General features: G+C 34.7%; 1 protein-coding gene across 3 annotated transcripts in view; it reads left to right on the top strand.

The window, feature by feature from the left end:
* The window catches only part of Hspa14 (heat shock protein family A (Hsp70) member 14), a 30,170-nt gene extending 21,687 nt beyond the window's left edge, over window positions 1-8,483 (top strand). For all 3 annotated transcript variants that reach the window (XM_076873047.1, XM_076873046.1, XM_076873048.1), the window contains 4 exons: window positions 5,495-5,707; window positions 6,231-6,404; window positions 7,687-7,757; window positions 8,319-8,483. In XM_076873047.1, the coding sequence (XP_076729162.1) occupies window positions 5,495-5,707; window positions 6,231-6,404; window positions 7,687-7,757; window positions 8,319-8,397 (537 nt within the window). In that variant the 3' untranslated portion in view covers window positions 8,398-8,483. The remainder of the gene's footprint in view (window positions 1-5,494; window positions 5,708-6,230; window positions 6,405-7,686; window positions 7,758-8,318) is intronic.
* Window positions 8,484-13,051: the final 4,568 nt, after the last annotated feature.

Here is a 13,051-nt window from a genome sequence, read left to right as displayed (position 1 = left end):
CTGTGTTTGATTCTGTGCTCTGCCCTTGGTTTTGGTGGATACTTCTGAGCACCAGTCCACTCTGGAATGCTGAGTTGAACCACCCTGCTTCTCTCAGGTTATTTTCAACTTCATCTGCTTTAAAATAATTACCTCTTCCCTTCCAGCTTCCAAAATTTGTTGAAATCTCTAACTCAAGCTCTTTCTTACTTTTATACCTTCTTACTGTCAGATTAGTAGGCTTATTGAAGGGTGCATAGAAAAATGGATGTGGTTAGGGGCTGGGGATGTGGCTCAAGCGGTAGCGCGCTCGCCTGGCATGCGTGCAGCCCAGGTTCGATCCTCAGCACCACATACAAACAAAGATGTTGTGTCCGCCGAAAACTAAAAAAATAAATAAATAAAATTCTCTCTCTCTCTCTCTCTCTCTCTCTCTCTCTCTCTCTCTCAAAAAAAAAAAAAAAAAATGGATATGGTTAATCCCTGCATTTTATGACAAAGCTCCCAGATTCTACAACTGCAATTTTAATAGCTCCATAGGATTTTGTTGCATTGATGTTACCATAGTTTAAAAACTAATTCTTTATATTAGCTATGTAGGTTATTTTAGTTTTATATTTTATAAATGGCAGTCTTTGCGACTTTGTGATCATTCTAATTTCCTTGAAATAAAATTTAGCGTAAAATTCCAGATGTTAAGACTTTTAATATTTGTTATCAAATTGCTCACCAAAAAAGCTGTTTACTTTTTGAGTGGATGTGAACCTTCATTATTAATTATTATTTTCATTTTTAAATTCTCTATTTTTCTTTATCTTCCATTTTGCCATTTTGTGAACTCTTTGGATTGATGATTTTTAATGGACCCTTCTGGATTTTCTGGGCATACATTCAAATTTATTTACTAATTAACCCACAAGTAATTATTGAGCATACTTATTTTATGCTAGACAGGTTCTGGACACCTGGGATACAGTAGTAAATGTACAAAGTCATTGCCCTTTTAGAACTGATATTCTACTTAGGATATAAAGTTAATAAATAAACAGCTGAGAAAATAATGCCTCCAGTTTTGATAAGTATTACAAAAAAAGATAAAGCAGGATAAGGCTCTACCTAGTGACAAAGTGTATTATTTCAGGTCAGATTCCCAGAACAAACCATGTGAATGTCTGCCAGTGTCCCAGGCAGAGGAACAACAGGTTGGGAGCATGTGTGGTGTGTTTAAGGAGCAGCAGGAGGTCGTGTGGGTGGAAGAGAATAACTGAACAGGGAGAGTGGGGATTGCTGAACCTGGCAAGGAAGTAGGGAGCACAACATCAGAAGAACTTGGGCAATAGCTTGAAGAGTACATTGTAGTCTGCCTTTAGGGAAAGAGGTCTGGGCTTGAGGTATGTGTTCGTCAGCACATGCTACTTAGAGCCACCAAGCAGAATGATATCACCTGCAGAGCACGCAGAACCACATTAGAGGAGAGACCCCAAGACAGAGCCCCAGGCCTGAGATTAGTTAATAGACAGAAGAGGATCAGCACAGGGGATTTAGGACTAGTCTGCTAGGGAAGAAGAAAATCAGCAAGTAAGGGAGGGAAAGAGCAACTGTTCTGTGCAGGCAGGTGAGACCTGGTGGTTGATTATTGGGCTTGGTAATGTGGGATGGCTGACTATAAGAGCAGTTGTAGTAGAGCTGTGCAGATAAATGCCTTCCTAATGTGAGTTTACTATAGAATAGAAGGTATTCTGTGGAGATAATGAGTATTGGAGTCTCTCTTGAGAAGCTGCCATTATAAGGGCAGCAGGAACATGTGGTAGGCTAGGGGTGTCAGGAAAGGCTGAATCTCTCTTCATTTTGTTGACTTTATTTCTGTTTTATATTTAATCACTTTGATCAGAATGTAAGTACTTTTGTTGATACTGGACATACTCCTTTTGTTCTTTTTATTAGGGGCATGTTATTAATCTTTTACCAGCAAATATGATTCCTGGTAACTACTTTGAAATAGATTTTCTTTATCTAATGAAGATAGAATTTCCTGGTGAGCATGGTGATACATGCCTGTAATGCCAGCCAGGCCAAGGGAGGAGTATCAAAAGTCCATGGCCAGTCTCAACAATTTATTGAGAACCTGTCTCAAAAAAATAAAAGGGTGTGGGGAAGTAGCTTAGGGGTAAAGTACCTTGGAGTTCTATTCCCAGTAGGGGCTGGAGGGTGGGTGGGAAGGACATTTCCTTTTTTCCTATTTTTAAAAGAATTTTAATATGAAATAGGTATAGAGTTTTTACAAATGTATTTTTGGACACCATAATACATGGTTTTCTTCCCATTTGTCTTAAAGCTATGTGATGAATTATTTTGTTATTTAAATTTCTGTGATGATTTCTAATTTTCACAAAATTTATGCTAAGTTAGCAAAAAGATTTAGATAACCCATTTCAGAAGTCTCTATCTTATCCTTATTGTCTGAACAAAATGGCCCCTTTTAACATATGGTTCAAAGAATAGTTGTCCTGTGTGTGTGGGGGGGGGGGGCTCTGCTTTTTAATTGCTCTATTCTAAGAAAGTGCTGGAATTGCTCAGCTCTTGTGCATGGCCTCACCCCTGGATGAAGAGCTATCAGTGGCTTTTTTTGATCCATCTACTCAACAGTTGATCCCAAGTCTGACATATATGGACAGTCAGAGACATATGGCTGAGCTTCAAGGAGACTGTAACCTGGGCTTGGTCCTTTTCTAATGTTTTCTCTCCCCCTCTTTCTTCTACACATGTATTATGATGTGTGCATCAGTGTTCAGCCTCTTCTAAGGTTACGATACTATATGCAGAGACTGTACTTCCCTCTTTTTGCTCTCTGTCTTTGGAAAAAAAGTCATGAGACCCTCAAAGAAATAGGGGGTTTAATCCATTTTGACTCAAGTGCTTGAACTTACTCAGAAGGACAAAATATTATAATATATGATTTTTTTTTTTTTACTCAATACCTCTAAGCCAAAACATCCACACTTTTACTTTTCTTTTTTGACCCATTTTGCATTTTTTAACTTGAAATTTAAAACATGACCTTCATTATCAGGGAATTATATTTTTACCCTTTTATACCCAGTTGAGTTGGTAGTTCCTGGCAGTTTTTTTCTTCCTACACCCAAAAACTGAATTCACTTTCATGCCTGAGGCCTATAAAATACTTGAGCTAGTGATGTCTTTCATGTGCATTTTCTTTAAGAATAACCAGAATAACCCCTGATAATTGTTATTTTCCTTTTTTTTTTTTTTTTTTTTTTTTTTTTTTTAGGTACCAGGGCTTAAAACCAGGGCTGTTTTACCACTGAGCTACATCCCCATCTCTTTTTATTTTGAGATAGGTTTCACTAAGTAGCTTAGGACTTCACTGAGTTGCTGAAGCTGGCCTCAAACTTGTGATCCCACTGCCTCAGCCTCCCAAGTTCATGGAATTATAAATGTGCAGTACTATGTTTTTTATCTCCTTGTTTTTTATCTTCCAGTTTTAAAATTTCCAATTAGTTAAGTCCTGCCCACCCCACCCCAAAACTCATATGTTGAAGCCATAGTCCTCAGCTCATCTCCTATTGGAGATGGTACCTTTAAAGAAGTAGCTAAGGTCATATGTGGTCATGGTGAGGGCCCTATTCCAATAAAATTCTTTGTCCTTATATGAAGGGACAACCAGAAAGCTGGTTCTTTCTCTTCCTTCCTCTCTCCCTTGGGAAACAAAAAAGAAGTCATGGTGGCCACAAACAAGCCAAGTGAAATACTCAAAATGAAACCTACCTTGCCTTGATCTTGTACTATGAAATGTCTGTTGTTTAAGCCATCCAGTCTATGGTATGCTGTTAAAGGCAGCTTGAGCAGAGTAATACAGGTGGTTTGAATTTTTTTTTTTTTTTTTTTTTTTTGGTACTGGGGATTGAACCCAGGAGTGTTTAACCACTGAGCCACACCCCTAGCCCTTTTAATTTTTTTATATTTTATTTTTTGTTGTTGTAGATGGATATGACACCTTTATTTTATTTATTTATTATTATGTGGTGCTGAGTATCAAACCCAGGGCCTCACATGTGTGTCAGGCAAGCACTGTACCATTGAGCTGCAACTCTAGCCCTTATTTTTTATTTTGAGACAGGGTCTTGCTCAGTTGCTTAGAGCCTTGCTAAGTTGCTGATGCTGACTCTGAACTTGTGATCCTCCTGTCTCCTAAGCCGCTGGGAGTATAGGGATGTGCCACTATACCTGGGGTTTTTTTTTTAAACCTTGGTTTTATTTTATGAAATATTGCAGAAATTGTATTTGAAAAGCCTTTGATAAGAATAGTTAACTATATTTGAAATTCATGTTTTTCTATTAAAATTTAAATTTTCAGAAATCTCATATTGTAGACTAAATGCTTAAATAATTTATTTAAATTAAAACGTATTGGTTACTGTTAACATTAAGAGTATCACACTTTTCATCCCCCCCCAAAAAAAAAAACCAAAACCCAAAAATTTCCTGGGTTATTTAAAAAAAAAATTATAGAGCTAACGTTTTATTAATATAGCTTTTGGATGTTGAATTTGAGAAATTTGCAAAGCCATATTTTTTTATTCTCATGGTATTTACCTGGGGTCCTAAAATTTTAGAAAGGACTTTTTTTTTTTTTTTTTTTTAAGCCTACAAAATAGACCTTTTGTGATTTCTGGCCAAGGCAAACATACTTTTTTTTTTTTTTTTTTAAATGCTTCGGATGATGTTACTCATCCCTCACCTGAAGATCAATGTGGTAACCCTTATTTCACATGACACATTACTGAGTCCTAGTTCTCATTAGTTGTTCTTCTCTGCCACGCATTGGACTTTGAGACCGTTAAGACTATAAAATAAGAAGTGTTTATTGATGATTTCCCTGCCTGGGTATTCATTCATTCATTCAGTATTCCGAATCCCATGGAGTCATAAGTGCTGAATGAGTGGGGAATGTAGGTGATTTATAAGGAGCAGTTTTACATTAAGTTCTTCAGAAATAAGAAATCTAATCAGATAGGACTAAGAGCTTAAAATATAGTTTTGTAAAAATACAAAACATCTCTTTTTTTCCTTAAGACAATATTTTTCCATGGTGAAGTCAGATAGCATGGCACTATTTTGTCACAAGAATGATGTCGTATTTATTCATACATTTCTTTAAAAGATGTTGGAACAGTACAAAATATTAACATATCTTATTTAAGTGACTATTTGTTGTTAAGCCTCAAGTGCAGAGTATTAATCATGAACCACATATATATTGCTGAACTGTATTTTATGCATTTGGATTTCATCATTTAAAATTTTTTTGAGTAAAGAATATGTTAATTATATATGAAATGTTAGATTTAGATATTTATATATTAAGCATGACAATATGTTAAATGTATGGTTTTTTAATTATGTATGGTTATGATGGCTCAGCCCATTACATTTGATTTTGAGAAACAATCATTCTTGTAAAAGTAAAGAATTAAAAATTATTTTCTTTTTCTAGATTGTCCTTTGTGGAGGGGCTTCTCGAATGCCAAGGCTACAGCAACTGATTAAAGATCTTTTCCCAGCTGTTGACCTTCTCAATTCTATCCCTCCTGATGAGGTCATCCCTATTGGTGCAGCTATAGAAGCAGGAATCCTTATTGGGAAAGAAAATGTATTAATGGAGGACTCTCTAATGATAGAGTGTTCGGCCAAAGATATTTTAGTTAAGGTATGTGTAGCTTTTCTGTGCATTCACACAAATTAATCAACATAAGTTTTCATATACACCATGATTTTACAATAAAACTTTGTTATTCTGGTAAAGATTTTAAGTTTATAGTTTTATTTTTAATAAGTTTCTTATATTCTTTTAGTTTAATATTTATCTAGCAGGTTGATTTCTTTGGAAAGTGAAAAAATCATAAGCTTCTAATATTTCTTTTTTTAATATTTATTTTTCTATTGTAGTTGGACATAATGCCTTTATCTTATTTATTTATTTATTTTTATGTGGTGCTGGGGATTGAACCCAGGGCATGCTAGGCACATTCTCTACCGCTGAGCCACAACCCCAGCCCCAAGCGTCTAATATTTCAATGTATTTTTAAAACAAAGTGGGATGGAATTAATTTATATTTTTCTCATCTTTTCCTAGTTTCCACATTTTCAACAAAGAATATGTATTTTATTTATAATAGAAGTTTTTGTCATCTAAATATCAAAAGGTATGAATCTTATTTTCCTGCTTACAGGGAGTGGATGAGTCAGGAACCAACAGATTCACGGTACTCTTTCCATCAGGGACTCCTTTGCCAGCTCGAAGACAACACACATTACAAGCCCCTGGAGATATATCTTCTGTATGCCTTGAACTCTATGAGTCTGAGGGGAAGAACTGTGCAAAAGAGGAATTCAAGTTTGCCCAGGTGAATACATAAAATTAGACTGTGACTTAGTCACATGCAACTGTTCAGCTTTTCCTTCTGGATTAGATTCAGTTTAATATCTCAATTAATACAAAAATTACATAGGATATCTAACCCTTGTTTATGAATGAGTTACTTGTACTTAATTCATTTTTAGATGAAGGAAGAAATAGTGATTTTAATTTGAAAGAGTTTGGAAAAATAAAAACAAAATGCAGTTTGTATTTTTACTGCTTCTTTGTTCATGCTCTTGGCTCACCTTGGTATTAGGTACTAGAAGAGGAAAAGAACACTTTTTTGCTTGCTCATAAACAAGTGTTAGGTGTCCTACGTCCTATGATTACAAAGGGCACCCCTCTTGTAATCTCAGCAACTTAGTGAAACCCTGTCTTAAAATGAAAGAGTTGGGGATGTTTCTGAGTGGTAAGCCCTCCTGGGTTCACTTCCTGGTACTAAATAAATAATGGAAAAAGTATGTATAGCATACCTGGGCTGCACCTCAGACTTACCAATTTGACATCTGCTGGTAAAGTTTTCAAAGCTCTTCTGATAATTCTGCTGTGTAGATAGAAGCAATTTCCTATGCACTAGGTCTCTAATCTCTGATGATACTTTTAGTATCCCCCTTAGGGGCCCTCTTTCACTCCTAACCTTTCCTTTAAAACCAACTGGAGACTCCACAGCTGCTGTCACTATCTAACTTAAAGATGCTAGATGGAGAAGTGTTGGTCAGTAACACTGATCTTGGAAGATAATCTTTCAGTATTTCCATCTGTTCTAATCTTTTCTTTTTACAAATGAGTAAAACAAGGTGTAGTGACTTACTTTGGTCATTATACTTGATCTTGACAAAGTCTGACAAGTAGCTCAGTGGCAGAGCACTTGCCTTGCAAGCATGGGGCACTGGGTTCAATCCTCAGCACCGCATAAAAAGTAAATAAAGATATTGTGTCCATCTACAACTAAAAAAAAATTTAAAAATAGTACTCTGTATTTTCTGAGATAAACTACTTCTTATAAGCAGTCATTTTAATCTAGATACTAAAGAGGGACAAATACATTAGGTGTTTTATATGTTCTCCATCCTAAGTATACACTTCCAGTAATAAAGCTTAACTATTATTCTTTGAATTCTGTTTAAATGTTAGGAGAATTGGAAACTGCCCTATTTTAAAAGGTTTGTTTCAGTAAAAATAAAATATGTTCTTTGTAATAATTGGTGCATCAATTCATTAACATGTCAAAGTTTTGAATCATCTTTGTCTTATTTTTGTATAAACAGGTTGTACTCCAGGATTTAGATAAAAAAGAGAATGGATTACGTGATATATTAGCTGTTCTTACTATGAAAAGGTACAAAATTAGACTCCTTCTAATGTTAAGACAATTCATTTTGAAACTTGACCCCTTTTGTGAGTTTATTGATTTTTTTCAACCATTGTCATTCTAGGCAAATCATTTATTAAAAACTTAGAAAGATTTTTGTCAGTTAATCACATTTTTCACCTTGAAAACTTACTGTATTTTACAGAGAAGAGCTTATCTCAAGACATTGGTCTGCATTATGAATATTTTATGAATTCTTTAAGTGTAGTCAGTCTAAATATTTAATCTGTGGTAATTGGAGATATAATTTTTTATCAATTTTCAATGTAATTTTCTAAGGTTTATATCTTGACATTCTTTGCCCTATGAATGGATAAGTATGTTCCATTATTGCTATAGTAAAGCTCTAGGAAAGAAATTACTAATTAAATTTAGCTGAAGACACTAAAATTGTGTTTATTCTTAATAATCCTCTTTTAAAAATTTAAATTAAGTCTTATTTACTCCAAGTCCTCAAGTAACTTCTTAAGGACTTTCTGTTTTTATTAAATGAGCTTTTAAAATGTTATTCATTTTTTGTTTGTTTAGGGATGGATCTTTACATGTGACATGCACAGATCAAGAGACTGGAAAATGTGAAGCGATCACTATTGAGGTTGCATCTTAGTGTTTTAGATAACCCAAGCCTTTTTTAGAACTAGAATATCAATATTACTTGGTTTTGTGTATAAGCAATGTTTTTATTAAAATACTTTTCCAATAAACATATGTCGTGTTTATTAAATTAAAATATGTTGCAGTCTTTTTGTTTTATTTTTCATGTAAGATCAGCCAGTATTAGTGGTAAATAGAGGATTTTTGATCATGATGCTTTTTATAATTAAACTAAGTTGGCTGAAGGAAATTTTATTGGAAATTTGCATGATGTTTTAAAAATTTTTATACTTCTATAACTTCCAAATTTAAAAGGGTTTTATTGATTTTTGATAGATAATTAAGAGAATAATTAAAAGTCCTTTATATTAATTGAAAAAATTCAAGAAACATGCAAAGTTAAGATCCCAATCTGGGCACATAGTACATTGGTTCAGCTCATGAGATCTTGAGTTCAGTCTCCAGCACCAATAAGTAATAAAGTTGAGGCTGTTTTGTTGTGGTGGTGTTTTTTTGTTTTTAACAGTACTGAATATCAAATCCAGGGCCTTGCACGACATCACTTTTGTTAAAAAAGTAAACTCAACAGTTGTGTATCAGTGTGCAGTGTGTGTGTACATGCATACCACATGTGCGTACATACATAGAAAAGAAGTCTAGAAGGCTAAAGACCAAATATTGTAGCTTTGATAGAGAGAAATATGGGGAGGGTTTTTTATCTTTCTTTGTTAAAATTTGTTAATTTTTCCCCCTCCAACAAACATCTTTTTCTTCTGAAATTAAAATATTAATATCACCTTTTTGATATCTCATCTTAATATATCCTTCAAGTCAGTCAGTGCATCTTTTGCATATTTTATGGCTTAGGCATACAATAGAAAAGGACAGGAATACCACTGCTTCTGTCTTGACTTGTCACTTTGCATGGTTTATTTTCCCTCCAGACATGTCAACTTTCTAATTGTTATCAATAAGTATTCTGACGCATTATGAAATACTTTCAAATTTCCTTGAACCTCAGGTGATAATTTTTTATTCTGAATTTGTGAAAGATATGCCAACTAAATTTTCTAATGGGTTTAAAAAAAAATTTAAGGTGAAAATAGCTTTAACTTTTCTCTCTGTAAAAATGTATTGATATGTATTTATTACAAAATTAATATTAAAAACTAGAACGCAAAGCATCTTGTATTCCACCACCCATGAATTTCCCACTTATATCTGCTTTGTCATGTATATTTAAATACTTGAATACTTGTCAGCAAAAGTTTATGTCTAATTAAAGTGTTACCTGTTTGCATGTCTGATGTCTGGAGGAGAGAACCAACTATAAAAATGAAATGACTAACTATAATGGTGAAGTTGTTGGGAGCTGTTGTGATATGAGCTGCTATAATCCATAGCATAACCCTAGACTGGGTGGCCTATGCACAGCAGAAAATTATTTCTCACATTCTGGAGTATGGAAGTCTGAGATTAGGGTGCTGGCATCTTCGGGTTCTGGGAAGGTTTCTTTTTTGGTTGCAAACCACTGACATCTCATACCCAAACATGAAGGACAGAAGGCAAGAGAATTCCCACGGTCTCTTATAATGCTAACCCCATTCATGAGGACTCTAGTCAGCATGACCAAAACACCTCTCAAAGGCCTGCTTCCTAATGCCAACACATATGGGTCTGGATTTCAACATTTGATTTTGAGATAGGGAACACAAATGTTCACTCCATAAAAGAAGGCCACAAAATGTTCCATTATGAGCTGTCAGCTTTTACATATGTAAGAATTCCTAATAAAGTAACAGAGAACAAAACAAGTTCTACAGACATCTAAAATGACAATGAGTTACCATGGTAACATTTACACACTGCATATACTATGATTTACTTGCTTTAATAATCTCATTTAAAATTTTGATCTTGCCATAGCTTCATAATATGTAGAGAGTAATATGGGGAATGTTATTTGTTTTCTAGATCTGGTATCGATTTAACGAATTATTCAATGTCTCATAGTAAATAAATGGTGAATTTTGAATTAATATTCACACACTGATATTTTAAACTTAATTTTTCTTGACTACTATTTTAAGTATATTAAATGCATTACTTTGCTTAAATTCACATTTTTAATCCATTGTTCATTGTACTGTTTTAATCTGATCTCAGATCATTTACTAATTTGAAAGAGTATGGATCACCTGAAATCATGTTTTAAAGTGGTTTTTATGAAAAAGAAATTGGGATAGCAAGGTAATTTGGCACTTTTCTCTTGAAGACATCGGTATGTGACTCTCAGTTGCTTTTGATTTCCTTCTCTATTCCTTTATAGCTGGGATTTACGAAGAGTTTCAAACATTTTGGTCCCAGAACTTTTACACTTAAATGTTTTTGAGATCAGGCATATTGTGGCTTGCACATATAGTCCCAGCTACTTGGGTGACTGAGAGGGAGAACCGCTTGTGGCCCCGAGTTTGGGACCAGCCTGGGCAATATAGAAAGACCTCATCTCAAAAAAATAAATAAAAAAATAAAATTTACTGAGATTCTGAGTTTTTTAACTTTTATTTATAATACACCGAGAGATATGGAAAAAGATTTTATAAACATATACATATGTATAGTTACATAACTATATACACTTATCTGCCATATAGAAATTTAAACCCATTGTTTAAATAAAAACGTCAACTCTTGCCTGGGTGATGGCAGCACACCTGTGATTCTTACCACTCAAGAGACTGAGACCAGAGGATCTCAAGTTCATGGCCAGCCACAGCAACTTAGACCCTGGGGTTGTATGTAGTAAAGAGCCCCTAGGTTCGATTCATAGTAGCCCCTGCCTTCCTTAACTGCTAACATGAATAATAGTTTAATGAAAAATACCTGTCTAAAAAGTAGTGGCAACAGTGATGGTCTATATTTTTTCAAATCTCTTTATTTAATGTCTGGTTTAATAGAAGATAGCTATAATCTGATATCTGCTTTCTTCCATCAGTATTTTGCAAATTCCAATTTGTGTAAATTCTGGAAAACTCCACTGTATACTTATGAGAGAAGGAAAATAAACAAGTCAGATAACATGTTGGTATTATTATGAAAACAGTCATGTGTCACTCTGACACATGACTGTTTTCATAATGTCACATTCTCAGAAATTCTTTGGCAATTTTATCATTGTGTGAACATCATAGAGTACTTACACAAATGAAGATGGTTACAATGTCAATAAGTTAAAACAATCACACAGGCAGGCTGGGGTTGTGGCTTAGTGATAGAGTGCTTGTCTAGCATGTGTGACACACTGGATTAGATTCTCAGCATTTTGTAAACAAAGGTCATTGACAACTAAAAAAATATATTAAAAAAATCACACAGAACCAACATTGTGTCTGTGGTTTATTGTTATGTGGCGGTGATTATTTTTGAGCTCTTGAGTCTCCTGGATCTTCCTACCATACCTTTAAAAATGGTTTTACTAGATAGTAGACACAGTGGTGAATATTAAAAGAGAAAATACCTACTCTGTCCTGGAATTAAGAAGATTCAGGACTAGGGAAACAAAACTTGATTTACAAAATAATACAATATATTCATTCTGTATTTTTTTTGGTGTTGGATATGGAACAAGGGCTTCACACTTACTAGGCAATTTGTTGTACCTCTAGAGTACACCCCCAACCTAATTCTGTAAATTTTTACTAAAATTTATAAAGAACAAATAAAAAATACAGACAAGATAATTACAGATTTTGATAAGTGCTCTTAAGTATCTAAAGAAGAGATGAAATGCTATGTCAAATAGGGTGAACATAGGAGGCCTTTCTGGAGAAGTGACTGAAACCCAAGTGATAAGATAGCCATGTGAAGAAGGGGAGAAAAGTATACCTTAAACTAGAAAGTAATTTTGGGATGACTTAAATTATTTATTTACTTGTTTATTATCTGCCCCTCCCACTAGGAAACAGGCTCCATAAAGACCGTGTTTACCTTTTTTTTTAATATTTATTTTTTAGTTTTAGGTAGACACAATATTTTACATTTATGTGGTGCTGAGGATCGAACCCAGTGCCCCATGCATGCTAGGCAAGCATGCTACCACTGAGTCACAACCCCAGCCCCAGTGTTTATCTTTTATGTCCACTGCTACATTCCCAGAACCAAGCAGGTGCATAGAACAGGAGATGCACAAAGAAAGATTTTTGAGAGAGAATTTTTTAATATTTATTTATTTCAAGAGAGAGAGAGGATTTTTTTTAATATTTATTTTTTAGTATTCGGCGGACACAATATCTTTGTTTTGTATGTGGTGCTGAGGATCAATCCCGGGCTGCACAAGCGCGCTACCACTTGAGCCACATCTCCAGCCCATCCCCAGCCCACACAAAGATTTCTGAATGAGTGTGTATGTGTGTAAAGGGGTGTCCCAGAGAAACTAAGGGGAGAGTGGAACAAAGTAAGGTTAGAGAACCAGTTCCAATCACAGGAAGCCCTGAGGCCACCGGTAGGTTTGAGTTTTATTCTAGTTGTATTGGGAAGTCTGTAAAGTAAGAAAGGGCTGTTCTACTTTGTTTCAGATCACTTTCACTGGATGTAAAGTGGATTGGGAGGGGAGCATAGTGGAACTGAAGCCAGTTTGGCTTTTAGAGGACTTCTGCTCAGGACTTCTG

The sequence above is a fragment of the Callospermophilus lateralis genome, chromosome 13, assembly GCF_048772815.1.
Source record: "Callospermophilus lateralis isolate mCalLat2 chromosome 13, mCalLat2.hap1, whole genome shotgun sequence".
In the NCBI taxonomy this organism is placed as follows: Eukaryota; Metazoa; Chordata; class Mammalia; order Rodentia; family Sciuridae; genus Callospermophilus; species Callospermophilus lateralis.
Note: the sequence above shows the minus strand (reverse complement) of the source record. Positions and strands in the feature narration are given on the sequence as shown.